The sequence below is a fragment of the Stomoxys calcitrans genome, chromosome 3 (genome assembly GCF_963082655.1).
Source record: "Stomoxys calcitrans chromosome 3, idStoCalc2.1, whole genome shotgun sequence".
NCBI classification, from domain to species: Eukaryota; Metazoa; Arthropoda; class Insecta; order Diptera; family Muscidae; genus Stomoxys; species Stomoxys calcitrans.
The window spans coordinates 25111008-25137034 of NC_081554.1; the positions used below are offsets into that span (position 1 = coordinate 25111008).

At 38.7% G+C, this 26027-nt stretch overlaps 1 protein-coding gene across 1 annotated transcript in view; it reads right to left on the bottom strand.

Moving 5' to 3' along the window:
- Window positions 1-24200, bottom strand: part of LOC106084895 (UPF0047 protein YjbQ) — a 60768-nt gene extending 36568 nt beyond the window's left edge. Inside the window, exon 1 of the mRNA XM_013248851.2 lies at window positions 23340-24200. Coding sequence (XP_013104305.2) covers window positions 23340-23565 — 226 coding nt within the window. The 5' untranslated portion in view covers window positions 23566-24200. The remainder of the gene's footprint in view (window positions 1-23339) is intronic.
- Window positions 24201-26027: the final 1827 nt, after the last annotated feature.

Consider the following 26027-nt stretch of genomic DNA (forward strand, 5'->3'; position numbering starts at 1 on the left):
TATCCGATTTAGCTGAAATTTCGACCAGTGGCTTCTTCTATGCCCTTTATATGCCAAATATGGTCTGAATCGGTCCATAACCTGATATAGCTTCTAAAGTCCCTCTAGGGCGCAATTCTTATCCAATTTGGTTTTGCACAATGGGATCTACTATTGTCTTAAACATTCAAGCCAAATATGTTCCGAATCGATTTATAACCTGTCATAGCTCCAATAGCATAGCAATCCCTATCCATTATCCTTTGTTTGGCTATAGACAGATACCGGGCAAAGAACTTAAAAAATACAATCCATGGTGAAGGGTATATAAAATTCGGCCCGGTCGAACTTAGCACGCCTTTACTTGTTTCTTAAACATTTTGTGGTCGAGATAATCTCAACATTTTCTGCAGTGTATATAAAATCAAAATGAAACTAATACATGATTACGATTTTATACAAAACGCATGAGCTAAATCCTTAGTTAGACCAAGTTACCGTACCAAAGAAATCATCCATGTTCTTATCATCATCATCATCATCAACGTCGACATCACCATCACCATCCTCCGCATATATGTATGGGTGTATAAGTAAGTCAATCATACACTTGAAATGATTGTCCATTGTAGAAACAAATGAACCAACTATGAACTCAATTCGAACGGAAAACGAAATGAAAATGTTGTTATTGTAAAATTTTCCTACCTCAAGGTATATGCTTGGAACTTTTAGGTCATATCACCATAACGGTTGACTTTTGCAAGTGCAAGACAGAGAAATCATGAAACACTCAACCAGACACCACACATCAATGGGATCAAAATGACAAAAAGTAAATTATTCCGTTTAGCTAAAGTAAAATTGCTTAAAAAATTTTCATATTTGAATACATTAAAGTGGGATGATACAGGAGAGAGGTGGTTTAAAGGAAAGACATTTCCAGAAGCAGTTGAAACAATACTTGGGGTGTTTAAGAGAAAAATTAATTTTAAAATTTATGGACTTAATTTTTGACGATATTTAGAGATTAAGATGAAGATTAGGAGTCAACCGTAGCGCAGAGGTTATCAGGTCTACTTATGACGCTGAACGTCTGGGTTCGAATCATGGAAGGTATATCAGAAAATTTGTCAGCGGGTGTTATCCCCTCCTAATGCTGGAGACATTTGTGAGGTACTTTGCCATGTAAAAACTTCTCTCCAAAGAGATGTCGCTCTGCGGCACGCCGTTCAGACTCGAATATAAAAAGGAGATCCTTTATCATTGAGCTTTAAATTGAATCGGACAGCTCTCATTGATTTGTGAGAAGTTTGCCCCAGTTCCTTTATGGAATGTTCATGGGCAAATTTGCAATTTGCAGATGAAGATTAGATCAAGCTAATTTGGGCGTACGCGGATGATCTGGTTATTCTCACCACAGGGAAATTTTTGGACACGGTTTCGGAGGTCTTGAATGCATGTACTCTAGGATGTACTGCTACATGGGTGACTGGTTGCGGCCTGGGTGTGAATACGAGGGAAAATGGAACTGGTTCTGTTTAAGCGTAAGCGGAAGATACCGGTCTTTAGGCTGCCTACTCTGCAGAAGGGTAGCTACCCACTCTGCAGAGATAGTTATCGCAGTCGGCAATGTTTCTAGAGGTGACTTTGGCTAGCAGAATGGATTGGAGACGGAACATGGAAAGCCATTCGCGGCATTGTATTCGTGACAGAAGCTTGTAGGGAGCAAGTGGGGCTTGAGGCCTAGGTATATGTATATGCATTGGTTGTTCTCGACGGTGGTGAGGCCAGTCCTGACCTACGGCAACCACTTTTGGTGGCTGGTGAAGGTTTTCAAGTCACATTTCCATAAACTTTACTGGGTAACAAGGGTAGCCTGAAGATTTGTGCCTGGGGCTATGGAGACTACTGCGACTTGGTCATTAGAGGTAATGCTGGGAATTCAGCCTATGGACTTTTTTATGAAGGAGAGAGCGGAGAGGAATCTTCTTAGATTGTCGTAGCATGGATTGTTTCGTGGATCACTGGTGAGACACACACTTATATTGAACGGCACCATGGCGCTCTCTTAGACGGACTTCCAGATAGAAATGGACTTAGGGGACAAACGAATGCAAGTAAGCTTACTTGCCCTGGCGGAGTGGCAGAAAAGGGGGATTAAGTTTTCAGATATTAACATTTTTACAGATGGATCAAAGATAGAGAATGGAACAGGGTGTAGTATCTATTGCAGTGAAGTTGGTATCAACGTCTCCTTACGTTTAAGGGATGATTGCAGCATTTTTCAAGCAGAGATGTAAGCGATGGCCGTAGGAGCAGAGCTTGTGTTGTCTATGGATACGATATCAAATTGAGAATTTGCCTATGAGCATTACATTAAGGAACAGGGTAAATGGATATCCATTAGATAGTAATAGCAGTGAACTTATTATCAACAGCTACTTACGTATGATTGCAGCATTTTTCAAGCAGAGGTGTATGCGATAGCCGTAGCAGCTGAGCTTGTATTATCTATGGATATCAAATTGCAAATTTGCTCGTTAACATTCCATTAAGGAACAGGGAAATTGTATATCCACCGATCGGAAATTCATAATTTTCAGGGACAGTCAGGCAACGTTGAAGGCGTTAAACAGAACGTGTGTGAGATCCAAGGTCCTGAGCCGTTGTAGGGAGTTACTGATGCGTCTACAGGAATACCATACGCTGACTTTATGCTGGGTGCCGGGGCACAAGGGCATATAGAGAAATGAAAGGGCCGATGTACTTGCTAAGTCCAGAGTGATCCACCCCCTTTGTTTCGTTTACGGATGTGTATTCTTCTTTCTCCCTTTTTTGTATGGTATCAAGGAGGGCTACAAAAGAATTTGATTAAATCGCTGAAATGCAAGCGAAGGCTGCGAGCAAACGAAGTTGATGTGGGACAAACGTGCGAGGCAGAACATAGACGCCCTATTTGTCAATGGAGAAGATGTTGCCCAAAAAGTAATTGCGGGTTTTTTAAAAGAAAGTAAATGCATTTTTAATAAAACTTAGAATGAACTATAATCAAATATACTTTTTTTACACTTTTTTTCTAAAGAAAGCTAAAAGTAACAGCTGATACCTGACAGAAGAAAGAATGCAATTACAGAGTCACAAGCTGTGAAAAAATTTGTCAACGCCGACTATATGAAAAATCCGCAATTACTTTTTGGGCAACCCAATATTTTAGTGCAGTCATTAGAATCATAACTGGGCAGAACAAGTTAAGTAAACATATGTCTCGCATAGGCATTAGAAATTATGAAATTTACCGCTGGTGTCACGATGTAGACGCTACAGAGAACAGTTTTCATATCCTATGCCAATGCCCTGCTCTTTCTCAAAGTAGAAATAAGATACTAGGTTCTTTTTCCTTTCAGGCACTAGACGAACTCGGAGGCCATCGTAACGCAGAGGTTAGCATGTCTGCATGGTGTGGGTTCGAATCCTAGCGAGAACATCAGAAAAAATTTTCAGCGGTGGTTATTCCCTCCTAGTGCTGGCGACATATGTGAGGTACTATGCAATGTTAAAACTTCTCCCCAAAGAGGTGTCCCACTGTGGCACGCCGTTCGGACTCGGCTATCAAAAAAGACCCCTTATCAGAAAGTGGATTGAAACCTGCCTTCTTCAGGCGGGTGTTACTGATCAGAGAAAAGTTCACAATGGATCACATGATGGCCTATGCATGCATGCTAAGACTTATATCTTGGCGTCATTCTCTTCCAACCTAACCTAACCTTAGCTAATTATACCCACCACCGAAGGATGGTGGATCTCTACAGTCTTTAAAAATAGAGATATTGAACTGAAACATTGCACATATTCTTGTTTTGCTCATAAGCAGATTAAGTTCGAAGATGGACTATATCTTGATATAGCCCCCATATAGGCCGTTCCGCCGATTTAGGATCTTAGTCCCATAAAAGCCACATTTATCATCGGATTTTACTGAAATTTAGGACAGTGAGTTGCGTTAGGCCACCCGACATCCTTCTTCAATTTGGCCCAGATCGGTTCAGATTTGGATATAGCTGCCATATAGACCAATCCGCCGATTTAGGGTCTTAGTCCCATAAAAGCGACATTTGTTATCCGATTTTGCTGAAATTTGGGACAGTGAGTTGCGTTAGGCCACTCGACATCTTTCTTCAATTTGGCCTAGATCAATCCAGATTTGGATATAGCCTCCATATAGACCGATCTCTCGATTTAAGGTCTTGTGCCCATAAAAGGCGGATTTATTGTCCAATGTCGCCAAAATTTGGAACAGTGATTTGAATTAGGTCCAGATCGGTCCAGATTTGGACATAGCTGCCATATAGACCGATCTCTCGATTTAAGGCTTTGGGCCCATAAAAAGCACATTTATTGTCTCATGTCGCCGCAGTTAGAGGCAGTGAGTTCAGTTAAGCCCCTCGACATACTTCTGCAATATGGCACAGATCGGTTCAGAGTTGAATATAGCTGCCATATAGACCTATCTCTCGATTTAAGGTTTTGAGCTCATAAAAAGCCCATTTATTGTCCGATGCCGCCGAAGTTTGAGACAGTGAGTTAAGTTAAGTTCCTCGACATACTTCTGCAATTTGGCCCAAATCGGTCCAGATTTGAATATAGCTACCATATAGACCGATTTCCCGATTTAGGGTCTTAGTCCCATAAAAGCCACATTTATTATCCGATTTTGATGAAATTTGGGACGGTGAGTTGCGTTAGGCCACTCGACATCTTTCTTCAATTTGGCCTAGATTGGTCCAGATTTGGATATAGCCGCCATTTAGACCGATCTCTCGATTTAAGGTCTTGTACCCATAAAAGGCGCATTTATTGTCCGATGCCGCCGAAGTTTGAGACAGTGAGTTAAGTTAAGTTCCTCGACATACTTCTGCAATTTGGCCCAGATCGGCCCAGATTTGAATATAGCTACCATATAGACCGGTCTCTCGATTTAAGGTTTTGGGACCATAAAAGGTGCATTTATTGTCCTAGTTCGCCGAAATTTGGTACAGTGAGTTTTGTTAGGCTCTTCGACATTCTTCTGCAATTTGGCCTAGATCGGTTCAGATTTGGATATAGCTGCCATATAGACCGATCTCTCGATTTAAGGTTCTGGGCCCATAAAAGGCGCATTTATTGTCCGATGTCGCCGAAATTTGGGACTGTGAGTTGTGTTAGGCTCTTCGACATTTTCCTGCAACTTGGCCCAAATCGGTCCAGATTTGGATATAACTGCCATATAGACCGATCTCTTGATTTAAGGTTTTGGGACCATAAAAGGCGCATTTATTGTCCTAGTTCGCCGAAATTTGGGACAGTGAGTTGTGTTAGGCTCTTCGACATTCTTCTGCAACTTGGCCCAAATCGGTCTAGATTTGAATATAGCTGCCATATAGACCGATATCTCGATTTAAAAGGCGCATTTATAATCCGATTTCACTAAAATTTGACATAGTGACTTATGTTAGGCTTTTCGACATTCTTCTTCAATTTGGCTCAGATTGGTGAAGATTTGGATATCTCGATTTAAGGTTATGGTACTTATTAGTATTTGGTACAAATCGGAACATATTTCGATATAGCTGCTATGGGGTAGAAGGTATACATTTTTCACCGGATTTTGACGAAAGGTGGTTTGCGTATATACCCGAGGTGGTGGGTATCCAAAGTTCGTCCCGGCCGAACTTAACGCCTTTTTACTTGTTTTTCGTTCAAATTTGTCCATCGACCAAAAGCTTGTTAATTCTAATAAATCCACGGAAATGACGAAAACGAAGGCGCAGCTTAGGTAAAAATCGAATTCGTTCACTGGTCTATAATTCCATGTAATTAGATTTTATTACACTTAAATGCAGCGCCCTACGTGCAATCTGACTGTCCACATAATTCTTAAATTTTATACAAAGTTCCATTGTGGCACATATCTCTATCTCATAGGTCAATGTGATGTTATAGTTAAGCATATCGTATACATTTTGTTTTCGTTTTTAGAGTACTCATGGTATGGTTTCTTATTTTAGCACTAAAATGTCGACAAAGCTTCAATACTTGTTACATATTTTTTCTTTAATATATTTTTATGGGCTAAATGGTGGTGAGTTTAAATCTATTACTCGGTATATTGCCTTTCTATTGTATTACCCATGCCAACGAAAAATTTTCACACCGACCACAACAACAACGAAAACAACAGTTCTACAAACTAGTGGACTCATTAAGCGAAGAGTAACATTCATGAAGTACATACGATATGCAACGTCTGTATTGGTTTTTGCGGTATATGGAATCATGCTACCCCTTGTGACAGGTTCAACTGCGGTTGCTGTTGATGACAATTGTCGTGCCTAAGAGTGGGCATTTGTATGCGAGTGTGTGTGTGTGTGTGTGTGTGTGTGTGTATATAAACAGGATGAGGATCATGATAACGTTACTCATACGCTTGTTACCCTCTCAATTGTCATAAATAAACATTATAAAATGTTGTATGCAAAAGAACTTTGCATACAAATGCAAAACTCATAAACGTCTGACAGTAAGTGTGTTCCTGCCGTGGACGCCTCACGCCGCCTCTATGTTTTCTAGTTCCTCTCATCCCAATTATCAAGCTGCCTTTCATGCATTGCTGTTTGGTTTTCCTATGTGTCATGTTGGAAAGTCTAAAAGAAGTCTTGTCACCTTATATTGAGCCTATGCACATACATACATACATACATATGTACATAAACGCATGCAAATATGTATATTTTTCTCATTTTGCTGTAATTTGTATGTTAATATATTGTAAAATATCCAATAGAAATTTAAATACGAGGGAAATTTAAAAAAAGTATCTCCTAAATGTAAATGGTAAATTAGGTGTACGATTTTAACTTGAAAACTAGGCTTTTAACTGTGGCGACAATTTTCTTTGTTTTTGAAAAATTTTACTTTTTTTAAAAAAGGGGTTCATCTTTTTGTCATAAAATCAGATTGAATGGACAGATATTCATGATGAATTTTATAGCGGATTTTTTTGTCATATTTGATTTTGAATATTAATATCAGATTTGTACTCTACTACAAATTACCTTATATTCATTTCCAAAATGGAACTCAAATGTCCCTCAGACTCTTATTTCCATATGTAGCCCACAAAATGTAAAAAAAAACCTATTCGTACCCTACTCCCAGAGAAGATTCATTTAAGTTCATACAGTTCCGGCCGGCCTACATATCAGTTTGGGGGTGGAGCTGTCCTTCAGAGATATCTTCCAAAACTAAGATAACAGATTCGTAATCTACTCCAAAGGGCTATTTATTTGACACTCATATTGCTCTGATAGATTTACGTGCCGAGGTTTGGGACCAGCACCAGACATTTGGCTCCCAGACTAATGTCCCCAAATATTGCCCTCATACTCTTTATCCGAAATACTAATAACCAATTCTCATTCGACTCGATTCATTTATGTTGATATTAGTGATCGATCTACATGTTGGGCGTGAGCGGCACTTCAGGGGCTTGCTTCAAAATATAGAAAAATCAGATTAGAAAACTAAAAAAAAACCGATTTGTATTTTTCTCTCAAAGACCTCTCATAAACATTGCTTCAAAATTATTTCTATTTTTCGAAAAAAAAAATCTTGAAAAACAGTAGACCTGTTTTAGTTTAGTACTAGTTTACAATTTTTGGTGCACTGTATCAGTTTTATCAGTAAAATTTTAAAAAGGCGTTAAGTTCGGCCGGGCCGAACTTTGGATACCCACCACCTCGGGTGTATATGTAAACCACCTTTCATCAAAATTGGGTGAAAATTACATACCTTACGTTCCATAGCAGTTATATCGAAATATGATCCAATTTGGACCGAATACTAATACATGTCATTGTTCAATTGTATATAACAAAAATATTGGTCTTTTCGGTAGCTATATCTACAAATCAACACATCTGAACCATATACAACATAGATGTCGAAAAGACTAACATAAGTCAATGTGTCAAATTTCAGTTAAATCGGATTATAAAAGCGCCTTTTTTGGGGCCAAGACTTTAAATCGAGATATCGGTCTGTATGGCAGCCATATGTAAATCTTGATCGATCTAGACCAAATTACAGAAATATATGTAGGGGCTTAACTTAACATTCTGTCCCAAATTTCGGCAACATTGGACAACAAATGCGCCTATTATGGGCCCAAAACGTTAAATCTAGAGATCGGTGTATATGGCAGCTATATCCAAATCTGGACCGATCTGAGGCAAATTGACGAAGGATGTCGAAGGGCCTAACACAACTCCCTGCCCCAAATTGCGTCGACATCGGACAATAAATGCGCTTTTTATGGCCCCAAAACCTTAAACCGAGAGATCGGTCTATATGGCAGCTATATCTAAATCTGGACCGATCTGTGCCAATAATACAGAAGTATGTCAAGTGGCTTAACTTAACTCACTGTCCCAAATTTCGGCGACATCGGACAATAAATGCGCCTTTTATGGGCCCAAGACCCTAAATCGGAGGATCGGTCTATATGGCAGCTATATCCAAATCTAGACCGATCTGAGCCAAACTGACGAAGGATGTGGAAGGGCCTTATACAACTCACTTCAAATTTCAGCAAAAACGGATAATAAATGTGGCTTTTATTGACCTAAGACCCTAAATCGGAGGATCGGTCTATATGGCAGCTATATCCAAATCTGGACCGATCTGAGCCAAATTGACGAACGATCTCAAAGGGCCTAACACAACTCACTGTCCCAAATTTCAGCAAAATCGGATAATAAATGTGGCTTTTATTGGCCCAAGACCCAAAATCGGCGGATCTGTCTATATGGGGGCTATATTAAGATATAGTTCGATATAGCCCATCTTCGAACTTAACCTGCTTATGGACAAAAAAAGAATCTGTGCAAAGTTTCAGCTCAATATCTCTATTTTTGAAGACTGTAGCGTGATTTCAACAGACAGACGGACGGACATGTCTAGATCGTCTTAGATTTTTACGTTGATCAAGAATATATATACTTTATAGGGTCGGAAATGAATATATCGATGTGTTGCAAACGGAATGACAAAATGAATATTACCCCATCCTTCCGTGGTGGGTATAAAAATGATATCCATCCAACAAAGTTCTGGATAAATTACTAGTCCAGTAGGTAAGGTTAGTTTAGGTTGTAAAGAAGGGGCGGATATTGATCCGCCCCATGACACTATAGGCATACACCTAAGCCATTAATCGGCTTGTAGTGGGCTACAAAAACTAAAAAATAACCTCAAAAAAGAAATTTCTAAGTTAGGAATTCCGTGCTACTTACAAAATCCTTAATTGTTTTCCATGCCACTCCTCGAAGTTGGTTCATGTCCCCACCTAAGTAAATGAAAATTTTGCCCATGAACATTCCACTAAGGAACAGAGGCAAACTTTCCACATATCAATGAGTGCAGTCCGATTCAAATTTAAGCTCAATGATAAGGGGCCTCCTTTTTATAGAGAAGAAGAGAGAAGTTTTACATGGCATAGTACCTCACAAATGTTGCCAGCATTAGGAGGGGAAAATCACCGCTGAAAATTTTTTCTGATGGTCTCGCCAGGATTCGAACCCAGGCATGTAGCGTCATAGGCGGACATGCTAACCTCTGCGCTACGGTGGCCTCCCCACTTAAGTACCGTTGTCTTTTAGCCGCGAAAGCCGGGCAATGACATAGAAAGTGCTCCAACGTCCCATCGTTTCCTATGTCATTGACCGGCTTTTACGGCTAAAAGTCTTATGTAGATCATCTGTCTTTAGTATTGTAATGTGTGTGATGTGTTTTTCGCAATTAAGTGCGGCCACCTGCAGAAATACCTCTATTGTGAATGGCAAAATAAAATTTTAAACAATTTTTCTGCTATATATAAAAAAGAGTGGTGTTACTGACTAATATTCGCCCAGAAGAATTGGCTGAACCTCAAAACTTGAAATTTTGCATAAAGTTCACTCTTGGTACAAAGGTGCGACATAAGGCTGGATTTTTTAAAATTCGATCTAGAACATACTAAAATTAGTAAATTACTTAACGCGAATTCTTGGGCCTCATGAGGGCGCAATTCTCATCGGATTTGGCTAAAATTTTGTATGAGGTGTTTTGTTATGACTTCCAACAATTGTGGTTAGTATGGTCAAAATCCGTCCATAACCTGATGTAGCTGCCATATAAACCCATCTGGGATTTTGACACGTTGAGCCTATAGCCGGAGAGTTTTTGCCAAAAATTCGATAGTTAGACAATTATTTGGAAAATGTGGGTATATGTGTAAGAAACTAGGCTTTCTTAGCTGTCGTTTGAGGCCGGTCTCATCGCCTTACTATTTTCCATTTTCGCACAGTGGTTCAAGCAAAATTTACTTTTTTAGTTTTTTTTGGTAGTTTTGTCAAGTTTTTGTCAAAATTCGATTGTTAGGCAATTATTTGGAAAATGAAGGTGTATGAATAAGAAACTAGGCTTCCTAAGCTGTCATTTAATGCCGGTCTCATCAACTATTTTCCATTTTTGCACAGTGGACCAATCAATTTTACAATCTTCTTTATCTTGTTAATACACCTTGCGGATATTGAGGAAACCAAATTTTAATGTTAGATCACCTTATTATTTTCTAGATCTTTTTTTCTGATATTTGAAATAAACTTTTCATGAACCAATAAAATTTAAATTAATTGCGTGCAAAATTGCTTAACAGTGTTCTGCTAAAGCCTGTAACAGTGGTTTGTGTCTCTGCTAGTTAAATTCGGAATTTATCTTCACTCACATTGTATGGGGACAGGGAGACGTCCTTCGGTTTGCGTTAGCTAGGTCATGTTGTCAGAATAGATAAAGAAACTCCAAAAAAGAAATCTTTTAAAGGCGACCAAAAATAAAAAACCAAAATTCCGATGGAGTCACCAAGTGGAAGGCGACATCTCGAAACTGGGTATCAGAGATTGTAGTAGAAGCGCAGAAGATCGAGGCGCTTGAAAATCTATCCTGCGTTCGGCAAGTGGAATAAATTTTCGGTAATGGCCAATTAAAGTATTTTTCCCGCTTTGGGAATAAGCATTATTCTGACCATACTTTTGGTTTTTAAAACCATACCAAGTCTGCTCAGAAAATCCATTACAGTAATGTCAGGGTAATTTCGAGAAACTTTTTCCTCATCAACAATGTTTCTGGCTTTTTTTGAGGTTTCTCCACGATTAATATTTTTTAACTTTTTAATATCGATAAAATCGTTTTCTATTTTTACCTCCTATATCATATTCAAGTACTTCAAAAAAAGGATTAATTTTTTTTTTGTTGCACAGTGATATGGAAACTATACATGCTCCCAATCTTACTCATAGATTTATGGCTCCCTTTATATGTCTACTCCTTAAAGGGATGAGTTTGTAAAATGGGTTCTTTTCCCTTCCTTGTTGCTTCTTTTTCATTAATTTTTAATTTTACATTTAAAAACTTTTCAATCTTTAATACAGTAGTTAAGGGTTTGCCCCTACGTTGACATTCCACTCACCCGTGCAATGACATGCCTGTGTAGACTATAACTGCAGCACTCTAGTAATGGACACAAAACCCGTAGTAAGTAAGAAAGCATATAAATGACAATTTATACACATACTCACACATAAACGACGAACGTATTAGTAATGCATGCGTATTAGTAATTTAAAATGCCTGAGTGTAGCTAGAACGCACCTGGCTTTAACACCACCAGTTTATTCTACAGGGGGGTTTCCTGTAAAACCCTGTTATTCAAGAAAGAAAGAAACAAATAGGCAGCAGGGACGACGAGATAGATGGAAGCAAGTGAGCGAGAGTAACGTGTATATTTCCTGTGCGTGTAAACTGATATTTGCATTTCCGTTTTATGCCTCTCTGTTGTCGTTACGTTAAATACAAACATAAATACATCCTCTTTATAACTCAAGAGAGATAAAAAGGTATAGAGCGGTGTGTTAAGTGTGTTACACATTCCTTGCACACACACTCGCAAGCAAATACCTATGCCAATGTATAGATGGCAGCAGGTAGTTATGCATGACATAGAATGTTTACTGACATGTGTGAATGATATTTGTTTTCAAACCAAATGTCTTTAATTGTTGGTATATTTGTAGGTATGCATGTACATATATTCTTTTAATTTTTTTTATAAGAAAATATGCAAGACATAGTCGTACATATACTTGTATGTATTTAAATTCAAATCCTTCACACATTTGTTGTACATGACACATACAAATTCGTGTTTTTTTTTAAGTTGTTTAGCAATTCAGTTTAACTTTCGAAAGGAAACTGACATTCGATGTAATTTAATTAAATTCATATATATGTTACGTATGTATTTCTATGTCTGCTTGCATTGTAGATGTCGTTTGAATGCTACTTACTATTACTAGAGTTTTTTTAACATCAATCTGTGAGTGGTTCAACTAGCTTACTAAATATGCATTGTTTAAAACAAGTAAAAATGCATTAAGTTCTGTGGAACTGAATATTGGACTATATGGATTTATGTACAATCCACTATAATACTGAACTTTATATACATTAGGGTGGTTTTATATCAAAAGGAAAAAAAAACGATGTAGATTTTTTTTGGGGGCGCCCACGCAAATATTTAATTTTGTTAGATTTTAAGAATCCCAAAATTTGAGCACAATTGGAAGATGTTAACACGTGCTGCTGGGCCATTGGGGACTTCGTTGACCCATATCTCTGAAACGGCTAAAGCTATATGCACGTGTCATACATCAAATTAATGGTCTTTCTCTGTTTAACATTGTATATTCAATAACGAAGAACGTAAGTAAAACTGAATTCGAGGTATTGAAGTCAATGTCCCTAGAAACGTTCAAGGTAAACCTTGTGCTGTCTGTCGTTTTTATACCCACCACCATAGGGTAAGGGTATACTAATCCAGTCATTCCGTTTGTAACAACCCGAAATCACGATAGCGGTCGAACGCGTAAAGCTAGACGTTTGAAATTTTGCACGTATACTTATTATTGATGTAGGTTGGAGATTGCAAATGAGCCATATCGATCAGCCAGATTTAGATATATTAGCTCCCATATAAACCGATCTCCCGATTTGACTTCTTGATCCTCTGGAAGCCGAAATTTTTGTCTGATTTGGCTGAAATTTTGCATGTAGAGTTCTGCTATGACTTCACACAACTGTGTTAGGTACGGCTGAAATCGGTCTATAACCTGATATGGCTCCCATGTAAACCGATCTATCGATTTGACTTCATGAGCACTTACAAGCCGCAATTTTTGTCCCATTTGGCTGAAATTTTACATATAGTGTTCTGTTATGACTTCCAACAACTGTCCCGAGTTGGGTCTAAATCGGTATATAACTCCTATATAAATTGATATCCCGATTTGACTTCTTGAGCCCCAGGAGGCTGCAATTTTTATCCGATTTGGCTATGAATGTTAAGAATTTTGGGAAAAATCGGTTCAGATCTGGGATCGGTTCGTAATGGAATGCTGTATTACCCAAGTGAGAGCCTCTGCCAATTTTTATCAAGGTTCAGATTTGGAAATAGTTCCCATTATAGTTTCCAACGTACAGTCACTACATCCTAATAATTCACAATCAGTCACAAGTTTATCATTGCCTAAACCTGTGATATCCAAGTCTCATATCCAGCAACCAAAGTTACATATGAGCACCAATTCGGTCCCAATTTTTTGAACATGTTCAACCCTTTGGTTGTTAGCGATGTATGTGGGTAACGGCAATGAAAACGCAACCCCATGCAGTTCTACCCTTGATCGGGTCCAAAACACAGTCACCACGGAAGTCCCATGGGCTGTTTACAACCCTGGTACCAGATTAAAGTCTTCAGTCTGAATGCATAGCCAAAAGACCAAATCCCGGATGGTCATCCTAAGCCGACCTACCGCCAGCAAACAAATTATGTCCAAGTAGAAAAATACACAACACAGTTCAGCTCAAACAGGGACTCAACAATAAACACGGCTAGCCTCAAAGTTGGTATTTAAAATTAGACAATGGGAAAAAATAAGAAGTAAAAACATACTTTGGGCCATACTTTGAATACCCACACTTTGGATTCCCACTACCTCGGATATATACATGGCCACATTTGGTCAAAATCCGGTGAATAACACCATTTATGAACATACGACAGCTATACCGAAATATGGTCAGGTCTAGAACAAACTCGGTGGGACCTCGAGGGGTCCAACACAACTCACCATTCCACATGTGAAAAAAATCGGCCAACAAATGAACCATGTATGGGTTCATGACGGCAAATCGAGAGATCGGCCTGTATGGCAGCTATTAGCGTCGTCAGCTCCTTTGTCTGGGGGGCTAAACCACTTTGAGAAGCACAAAAATGTTTACATCTTGTCGAAAATAACAGAGTTTTTTAAATGCATGGCGGCTAAAACTGTTCAGGGGGATACTAAGCCCACCCCCCAGAGGCCTTTCCACGCTATGGTCTGATCTGCACCATATTTGAAAAGCGTGTCGAGAAGTCTAAGGCAACTCAGAGAAAACGGACAATAATACAGCTTAAATGGGTCCTACACTTTAAATCGGGAGATCGATATGGAGATGGCAGCTATATACAAATGTAAGTCTTATCTGGACCATAGTTGGTACGGATATCGAAGGGCCTAACACAACTCACACGCAAACCGGGAAGACCGGGAAGACCAAAAGGCCGAGGCGCTTGGAACGTTATTCTACGTTCGGCTAGTGGAACAAATATTCTATCATAGCCAATTAAAGTAAAGTATGTAACACAACTCACGGTTCCCAATTTGAGAAAAATCGGCAAATAAATGCGGCTTTATGGACCATAAAGCCATTGAACTGGGCCATAACCAGTACGGATATCTAGGGCCCCAAAAAATACCTCACTGTGCCAAATTGCAGTAAAATATGGCAATAAATGCAGCATTTATGAGCCCTAGACCTTAAATCTGGAGATCGGTATACTTGGCGGCTATATCCAAATATGGTTCGATTTGGATTTCGAGGGGCCTAACGCAACTTGCAGTGTTAAATTTCGTATATTCAATTTCCCCCAGAGGCTTTGATCTGTGGCTACTGTACGATCACAATGGGCGAAAATTGTCTAAAGAGTGATATCAGATTATCATTAAAACTTGACCTAATTTAGGTCTATGGAGGCCAACGTGGTGTAGTAAACGTATGTGTTCGAATCCTGTCAATACCTTTTTTTGACGTAACCAACACGCAGGGGATGTCCCCTATATATGCAGTACATTGCGTTGGCAATTAGGAAAGTAAGGGTTGGAAAGAGGGTGTAGTGTTTATTGATCTCTCTCCGTTGAATCCGGTCAAGTAGCTCCAAGGATGATTTTGGAGCTCCTCCCCATATATGGGAGTTATATTCCATCCTCGACCTGATGTAGGTAGTATAGATATTGAGAAGATCTGAAGAGGTGAAATATTTCTTGCACCGCTTAAGAAAGTCCAAACACTTAAATGCTTCTTTTAAAATTTTCATACCAAAAATTAGATTTTTATGGATTTGCGACAAAATTCTCAATTTTTTTATGGAGTCACGAATTAAGGCCCTTTGCCCTCTAGGACGCATAGTTTAAGCGATACAGCCAATTAGAAGGGCTCATGTTGAATATTAGATTTGTGATCGACTTTAGAAAAAATTTTAAATTTTTGATAGAGCCACCAGTTAAGGCACATTTTCCTCTAGGACGCATCGATTTTTGATAGATTTTCGAATTTTATGAAGTCACGAATTATGCCCCATTTCCCTCTAGGACGCATAGTTTGGAGATATAAACAATTTAAAGTTTTCATAGTGAAATTTCAATTTATGATGAAATTTTGAATTTTTGGAGGTAGTCACGAATTATGACCCATATCCCTCCTGGGCGAATAGTTTAGGAGATAAGCCAATTAAAAGTTTTCATGTCGAAAATTTAACTTTTGAAGGATTTTCGAAAAATTTTGAATTTTTGATGGAATTACGAATTAAGCTCCATTTTCTTTAGGATGCAAAGTTTAAGTTCATAAACAAATTCAAAAGACACCCAACCATTGTGGAGGGCCCCAAGTACTTCTCAAAATGCCCTTTACCCATCCGACTACTCCGGTCTTTCTCTCATTTACTGCATCAAAGTGGACCAGGCTATACATTCTCCATGGAACAGTGACTCTCAGTTTGTTCACGAGCGTTTTGAAATCGTCTTATTAAAAAGACGTTATTCATCTTCTTCCTTCTTATTCTTCTCCTGATGAACCCTAAAGTTACTGTTATTTATACAAAGTGTTAATCTGTTACGTGTATACCAGTATAATATAATTGTAAAAGCTGTGTCTTGGTTAAGGTGGCCGATCCTATTTGATCCACATTCATAGCTTCAATGATTTCATAAATAATATAAATTTGGTATAACACTAATGCAATACTAGTATAACAGTATAACACTTTTGGTATATTTGCGTTATCCACGGGAAAAGGAATATAGTTTGTGATTCTATCTTCTCTTGCTTGATTTACTTTACATATCACAAACTTTTTTTTCCCATTTTGTAATTGATTCCAATATCTGCTTAGCTTCCCTTATAGACATTTTGTTAAATTTTGAACTACTTAATGTGCAAGTAATGGACACAATATGCCAAATTTGTTAGACTTTTCAACAATAAAGTTTTGTTGGTACAATACCATGAGAAAGAAAAAACTAAAATCTTAATTTTCGATTTCAACTTGGAAGTTTTACAAAGACTTAGAAAACTTTATACTACAACGACTGACAAGTACCATGTGCTGAAGTTTGTTTGAGTTACAAAGTAGTATTCGATTCTTTCCGTAATGTACATACAAATGTTACAAAGATCTGTTAGTCTTTCTCTACCCTTGGTGGCACAGATTAAACTTTTAGCAAAATGTAATTCAATACCAGTTGTTGTTGTTTGTTACAAGCTCTTCATATAGTGGAAAATTATAGTAACAATGCAGCTGGCTGGCTGTATTGTTTATAGGCCAAATTGAAAATCGGAAAAAAATTGGAAAAATTCGCACTTACAAAATAAGCATCAATTTTGAGTTTTGCAACATTAGTAGCTTTCTATAAAATGAACAAAAATATAGCCAAATTGGATGCATTGCATTTCGATGATGACAGCACAACTAGTTTTTTCAATGGACGTTTGTCAGTTTCGGCCAATGCAATTCAACTCATGAAACTTTGAACATGTCCCTGCCCATATACATACATATATCCCCTCTCTCCTTGCTTATATTATCCCCAACCACCTCTGACGCTTTTGTGCCTTATGTTGACTGTCCATTATTGTTATAGTTTCTCATTTCCAGTTGCAAAACACTTTTTACTGTGTTTAGTAAAAGTCTAACAAAAAATAAGGGACTTTATTGAAAAATGTAACAGCTCAAGTCCAGAAGGAATAGAAGGATATTCTATTGTTGATGTTTTACTTTTTTTTCGAAGCATTTTGATGTTGTTGTATATCTTCAACGTTAAAGTAATACAAAAACAAAATAATGCACTGGGTATTCAATGAAGAGTGAAGAGCGAAGAGTATGCGAGTGTGTTATTTCAAAATGTTCTTCTATCCCAATTGCAACAATTTGACTGATACATCAGTCAGTCAGGCAGCCAGCAGCAGAATTACTTTTTCCGTTTTTTTTTGTTTTTTTGAACAAAATTCATGTTTATAATAAAATATTTTTACTTCATTCCTGTTGTGTTATTTAGTGTATGTGTGAACATGCTGCAAACAAATATTTTATGAAAAATATAGCAAAGAGTTTTGTTTCCAAACGAAAACGATATAACTTTTAGGTATTCAGTAGACAAATGTATCTGTTTGGGGTTTCATGGAGTTATAAAGGAATAAAATAAACAGATTCCATAATCCTAGGAATTTAAGTTTCTAAAACCGTTAACTCGCTCCATTGGACCCATTGGCATAGCCCTGTATTAATTCTATTCTCTCTTCTCTTTAATGTATGCACCCAAAACCAACGATTAACTCATATACAAACTGCACACGAGTACGACAATAAAACCAATACGAGATAGTTGGCAAACCTGTATTTGTGCAACCAAAACCAAAGCCACACACGCATTTCCAGCCTCAATCCCTGTTAGCAAAATAGAAATTTCTGTCATGCCACCCAATCGGTTAAATTGGGAGACTCCAAGCTTAGACTTACACATAATGAAAAACATAGTACACAAAGCAATGGCATGAATATCTTTTTATATGGCATAGCCTAAGGACCAATTTTCTTAAAACTTCAATATGGTCTCTCTCCGTGTATCTAAAACTATCCTTTTCTAATGGAAATAGTATTAAAACTACCCTTTCTCAATGGAAAGGGTACTAAAACTCCCTTTCCCAATGAAAAGCGTACTAAAACTGCACTTTCTCAATGGAAAGGGTACTAAAACTACCCTTTTCCAATTGAAAGGATACTAAAACTACACTTTTCCAATTGAAAGGATACTAAAACTATTCTTTCGTAACGGAAAGGATACTACAACTAACCTTTCATAATGGAAATGGTTCAAAAACTACTAAGGGTACTAAAACTGTTCTTCCAAATGGAAAGGGTACCAAAACTACCCTCTCCCAATGGAAAACGTACCAAAACTACACGTTCCCAATAGAAAAGGTTCTAAAACTACCATTTTCCAAATAGAAAGGATATTAAAAATACCCTTTCCCAATGGAAAAGGTACTAAAACTACCCTTTCCCAATGGGAAGGGTACTAAAACCAATCTTTCCTAATGGATAGGGTATTACAACTAACCTTTCATTATGGAAATGGTACTAAAACTACTGAGGGAACTAAAACTACCTTTACCCACCGGAAAGGGTGCTAAGACTACCTTTTCCCAATGGAAAGCTACCCTTTCTAATGGAAAAGTTACTTAATCCACCCTTTCCTCATGGAAAATATATCAAAACTTATGTGGTTTCTAGGTGCCACCTAACACTCGATTAAAAAATATTCGCATTAGTACGTAAAATCGAACTCTTTACCACTTCTTCACACATATATGATATAGTAGCTTCAAATGTGTTTTAATTCCTCTAAAGCCCCAAACCTCAAATATTATCCCACTGAGGTTACTACACCGATACTAGCAATAAATACAAAAACAGTTCTGCTAAATTTAGGTTAACATTATTCTGAGATATGCGACAACAAGGGAGTACACTCACAAATACCTATGTACGTTGTCACAATGTCATAGACCAATACTCTTGCAATTGTATTGCTGTTAGTGGTGCCACTGTCGCCTCTGTTGTTTTGGTCGTCATCATCAAACAATTCAAACGCACACCAACAAATCATACAAACCTGACAGCACACAAATCATATGCCATCTTTGTGAGAAGGTAGAAAAACTGTATTTCATTGTTGGGTTAGTTATGGAAGAAATTCTCAGATATCCCATACTAGCCAATAGACATATCACCAATATGTGTAGTTTTACCAATGGAAGATATTCTATCGAAATGCTGACAACAAATAGAACAAAAATAAAACGTTTTCAAATCATAACACATCACATTACAAGAGTAGGATTTGCTCATAAATTTTTTAAAGAGTGTCTGTCTTGAACTGTGGACATTCGTTTTACTTAAGGAAAACCGCAGACTTTTTAAAACTTCGAGGCGCTATTCTGTGTTCGGCTAAGGATCAAAATGTCTGCGGCAACCAAATAAGTAGATGGTAACGTAATTATCTATCTCAAAATGCGTCTGTTTTCAAAACCACACAAACTCAAAATATTAAAATTTTATCACAAATTTCGTCATTCCATTTGTAACACTTCGAAATGTGAGTCTAAGACCCCATAAATTATATATATTCTAGATCGTCATGTCTTGGCATTGGCGGAGCGATGAGGACCATGCACTCTAGGGCACTGGAGACTATTCTAGATATCCGACCCATTGACATACAGATTAAGTGTGAGGCAGCCACTGCGGCTATTAGACTTAAGATGATGAGAGAATGGATTGAGGATGGGAGCAGGCACAGTCTTGGATTGACGGAACCCTAGTATTGCCATCTGGAAGATCATATTACACGGATGGATCTAAGCTAGAGGACAGAGTGGGCCTGGGGTTTTACATTGAGAACCCAGGGACTGAGATCTGTTTAAGACTGCCTGACCATAAAACGGTCCTGCAGGCGGAGATCCGGGCGATCATGGAATGCGTGAAGTGGTGTGATGCTAACGCGAGGACGTCGAGTGTGAACATCTTTACCGACAGTAAAATTGCCATAAGGGCAATAACAACCAGGACGGTAAGGTCACGAACAGTCTTGCAGTGTAAGAAGGATATTAACGCCTTCTCGGAGGATGGAAAAATCCGCATCGTTTGGATGCCGGGCCATAACGGACTAAAGGGAAATGAAAGGGCAGACGATTTGGCGGTGAAAGCCACAGGACTGCCATCAATAAACATGGTTAACCCGAAGCCTTTCGGGTCGACGCAGACCGAGTTAAGGGAGTGGGCGACGAATGCGCATGCAACATTGTGGAACAGCGAAACGGTCGGTAGGAAGGCGAAAATCCTATGGGGGATCCAGATTGTGAAAAGACGAGTCTATTACTGAAAGGAAGCAAGAAGGAGGTCAGTATAGCTATAGGTATCATAACGGGACACTTGGACTACGAGCTCACTTATGTAAAATCGGTGCGGCAAGTGATAGAATGTGTAGGGCATGCGGGGAAGATGATGAGACGTTGAAGCATTTCCTTTGTCATTGCCCGGTAATCGCGTCCAACTGATACCGGAACTTAGATGGAGACACAATATCAGACATGAACCAACTTAGGGAAGTGGTATTGAAAACAATTAAGGATTTTGCTGAATTCCTAACTAAACTTTTTTTTTAGAGCTTACTTTGTAGTTTTTAGAACGCACAACTAGCCGATTACTGGCTTAGGTATATGTCCATAGTGGCATGGGGCGGATTTATATCTGCACCCTCTTTTCAACCTATCCTAACCTAGATCGCCATGACATTTTAAGTCGATCTAGCCATGTCCGTCCGTTTGTTCGTCCGTTTGTCCGCCCGTCCGTCCGCCTGTCTGTCGAAAGCACGCTAACTCTCGAAGAAGTAAAGCTAGACACAAAAAATGTTGCACAAATGCTTCTTAGCTCGGTTGGCATTGTAAATGGGTCGATTTGGCTGAAATTTTGCATATGTCGTTTTGCATTCCAAAAACTGTTTCATGATAACCTGATGTATTGTAGCTGCCATATAAACCGATCATGCGTCTTGACTTCTTGAGCTTCTAGACGTCGCAATTCTCATCCGATATGGCTGAAATTTTGCACATGAACCAAAATTGAACAGTGACTAGTATTTATTAGACCACTCAATGTTGTTTACATATATACCCGAGGAGTTGGGTATTCAAAGTTCGATCCGGCCAAACTTAATGTCAATATACATGTTTTTTTATTTAATTTAAGTTTGTTTTTTTTAATTTACCTTATTTTGTTATTTCAGTTTTATTTTTTTATCCATTTTTATACCCACCACCGAAGGATGGGGGTATATTCATTTTGTCATCCGTTTGCAACACATCGAAATATCCATTTCCGACCCTATAAAGTATATATATTCTTGATCAGCGTAAAAATCTAAGACGATCTAGACATGTCCGTCCGTCTGTCCGTCTGTCTGTTGAAATCACGCTACAGTCTTCAAAAATAGAGATATTGAGCCACATTTATTATCCGATTTCGCTGAAATTTGGGACAGTGAGTTGTGTTAGGCCTTTCGACTTCCTTCGTTAATTTGGCTCAGATCGGTCCAGATTTGGATATAGCTGCCATATAGACCTATCCTCCGATTTATGGTGTTAGCCCCATAAAAGCCACATTTATTGTCCGATTTTGCTGAAATTTGAAACAGTGAGTTGTGTAAGGCCCTTCGACATATTTCTGCAATTTAGTCCAAATCGGATCAGATTTGGATATAGCTGCCATATAGACCGATTTCTTGATTTATGGTTTTAGGCCCATAAAATGCTCATTTATTGTCCGATGTCGCCGAAATTTGGGACAGTGAGTTAAGTTAAGCCCCTTGACATACTTCTGCAATATCGCACAGATCAGTCCAGATTTGGATATAGCTGCCATATAGACCGATATCTAGGTTTTAGGTTTTGGGGCCATAAAAGACGCATTTATTGTCCGATGTCGCTGAAATTTTGAGACAGTGAGTTTGGCTCTTCGACGTCCTTCTTCAATTTTGACCAGATCGGTCCAGATTTGCTGCCATATAGACCGATCTATCGATTTAAGGTTTTGGCCTATAAAAGAGACATTTATTGTCCGATTTCGCCGAAATTTGGGACAGTGCTTTGTGTTAAGCTCTTTGAAATTTTTATGCAACTTGGCCCAAATCGGTCCAGATTTGGATATAGCTGACATGTAGACCGATATCTCGATTTAAAGTCTTGGCCCCATAAAAGGCGCATTTATGATCCGATTTCACTGAAATTTGACACAGTGACTTATGTTAGGGTTTTCGATATCCGTGTCGTATATAGTTCAGATCGGTTTATTTTTAGATATAGCTAGTGTACTTATTAGTATTTGGTCCAAATCGGAACATATTTAGATATAACTGATATGGGACATAAGGTATGAAATTTTTTTATTTAATTAAGTTTTTTCTCTCTCTGCCAAAACTGTTTTCCACAGAACTAATTTTTATCACGAAGCCTCTTTCTAATGATTAAAAAGACAAAACATCATCAAATCTTAAATGTACCCACAATAAGTTTTCAATCACTTAGACTGACTTAGACTATCTTTCTTTAATTATAAGACGACGACAGAAGGAAATAAAAAGAAAATATATAAACTATTGTTTATTTCGGCCTTTTTTTCTTATTCGTTGTTAGCTAAAGCTTTTAAGGCACAAAATTATTATGCAAAGACAAGTAAAAAGAACTTAGTGCTGTACTTTATATGCCAAAACAAAAAGATTTTTGAAATTTTGTCCTTCAGACAGATAATGAGGAGAGGCGGGCAAGGGGAAGATTATCAAAGAAAGAGATTATTAATATGAAAGATAGGTTTTAATCCTTCAATAGTGCAAAAATAATGCGGTCACAAGGATTTCTTTTCCTTTTGTATTGTTTACACTAAGATGAAAGATATACCATTCCCTTTGGAATGACACAAGGCCTCAAACGGCTTTTCTTATAGATTTGAATTAGGAAAACATAGTTGGCAAATATAACTATTACAAAAAGGAATAGAATTTTAGTGTTGTACTTACTTTGCACATGACATAATCCCACAGAAAATTGTGATAATTCAGGCATTTGTCGAAGGATCTCCTCCGTTACTAAATGAACACCTCGATGTTGTGGTCGTAAATTGATTTTGCGTTGAAACCACGCTGAGCCGATTTGTAGACCGGAACCGGCATGGCCGTGACCGCCGCCGCCACCTGTGCCGCCCCCACCGCCGCCGCCCCCGCCACGATGATTGGACGAGGCCATTGTGCTGTTGGACGATGAACTGCGTATATTGCTGTTGCGACTCGCGCTCTGTTTAATGTTGGTGGCAGTGCCCGAATGGCCTGCCGCTGCTGATGAACCGCTTTTGCCGTGTGGATTCGTGGTGATGCTGGTACTGATACTGCGTCGTTTATGGCGGCTGCGTGAGCTTGTTGTTGGCGCGTTATTTGCTGCTTCGATTGTGGACACTATCGCTGTGATTGGTGCTGGTGCGTTGGCTGCTGCTGCTGCTGCTGTTGCTGCTTTGGCGCTAGTGGCGGAGGTGGAAGTGGCTGGGGTTGGGGCTGTGGCTGTAGCTGCTGCCGTTGCTGCCGCTGTTGATGATGGATTGTTGTATGTGTTTGTTGGGTTTTGCAAAAGCTGTGGATAAGTGTGGGCAGCAGTTAAGACTTTGCCAGACTTTGTCTGTACTGACTCTTGCGATACTGGCTGTATTGCTGATGTAGTGATGATGGCGGTTGTGTTGATGTTTGTTGTTGTGTTGGTAATGTTGTAGTTGTTGGTCGATAATCCACTAACAGCGGCAGCAACAGTAGCGTTTTGCACGGGTTTAGTTGTTGACGTTGTCTCTTTCTCGACTTCGACTGGGCTCTTCGTTGCTTCTTTTCCAAGGCCTTGCTACCTTCGAATGCAGCAAACAGTAAACTCCCCACAACCCGTTACCGCTCGCACTTGGACACTCGAAATCTATCACTTTGTGTGTTTGGACTGTGTTTAACCAGCAATTAACTTTGGTTCGGCAATTATTGCGCTTGGTCTATAATTTTGAATTACAAGTGCCAGGCAATGCAATTTCGATGTCAGTCTAAGGCGAGCAAATGGCTATGGCAATAACTATCCCAAAATTCTCTGGCACCAATTTTCCTTCCTTTTTTGTTTCCCGTGTCCTTTCCTTGCGTTCTTAATGCACCAGCACGTTTCTGTTATACTTTTGCTCACTGTTGTTATTCTCTGTTCAAAGTTCGTGCTTAGCTTTGTTCACCCAGTTGCCACAATTCACTTTACTAGAGATCTGCCTTTTAAGTTTCTTAAAATCATTGCTTTCCCCACTAAGTTTTCTTCCTTTCTTTTCTGGGTTATTGCTGTTTTATCTTTCTTTTTCCCCACACTTGTTTTTTATGCTCTCTTCTTGACAATTCTATGGGGGGAATCTTCCATTGGTTTTACCGGAGAACAAACACCTGCAATATAGAAAAAACAACAACGTAAATATAAAAGAAACGGGTTAATGTTATTAACTTTAAGTTGGTAGAGCAAAGCAAAAAAAAAAAAAAAAAAAAAGATGCGGTGATAAATTGTGCACAAATTTTCCTTTTATTTGGGTTAATGTGTTACATATATTCCAAAATATGCTCTAAAGTATTTGCTTGAAGATTATATTGAGTTATGAATGGCTTTCGAGGCATACAAATTGACTAAGGCACAGGGTGGCGAATGAATTATATGAATTGAGTTGATATTAAGTATACGCCTAAAGGGGAAGTTTGAATCAAAATCAATAATACGCCATAAGAAGGCCACCGTAGCGCAGAGTTTAGCATGTCCACCCTATGACACTAATTGTCTGGTTTCGAATCCAGGCGGGAATATCAGAAAAAAAATTCAGCGGTGGTTATCCCCTTCTAATGCTGACGACTTTTGTAAGGTTGGTTGCCATGTGGCACGCCGTTCGGACTTGGCTAGGAGGCCACTAGTCATTAACCTTAAACTTGAATCAGACAGCACTTACATGTGAGAAGTTTGCCCCTGTTCTTAATGGAATGAATTATAACGGGCAAATTTGCATTTGCAATACTCCACAAGGAAAATGAAATAAAAGTTCAGTTTGTTGTTATCGGAAGCGGGCACACCCTCCCCCTTACCGCAAAAATAAAAGTGGACCAATCCGGACAATAAGACACTCAAAGATATTCGGAAGAAGAGTATAACACAAGATGTGCGGGTTCCTAAGGGGCCGCCCCGATCCCAAAACCATCATGATAATATGGGACACAAATGAAAGGCATTCGCGAGTAAATTACGAATTTAGCCTAGAAAGAGCAGTAGGCTATATAATTTGCTGATATCGGAAGGGGGGTGTACTCTCCCCTTACCCCAAAAGTACCACCTAAAAATAAAAGTGCACCAGTCCGGACAATATGGGACTCAAATGGAAGATATTCGGGAAAAGAGTACGAATGCGGTATTACAAACGGTGTATAGGTTACTAGGCGGCCGCCCCGATCCCAAAACTCTCTCAAATAATCAAATCTTAATGTGAACGCTCATGAAAATATGGGACTCAAGTGAAAGATATTTGGGAAAAGAGTACGAATGCGGTATTACAAATGGGGTACGAATGCGGTATTACAAACGGTGTATAGGTTACTAGGCGGCCGCCCCGATCCCAAAACTCTCTCAAATAATCAAATCTTAATGTGAACGCTCATGAAAATATGGGACTC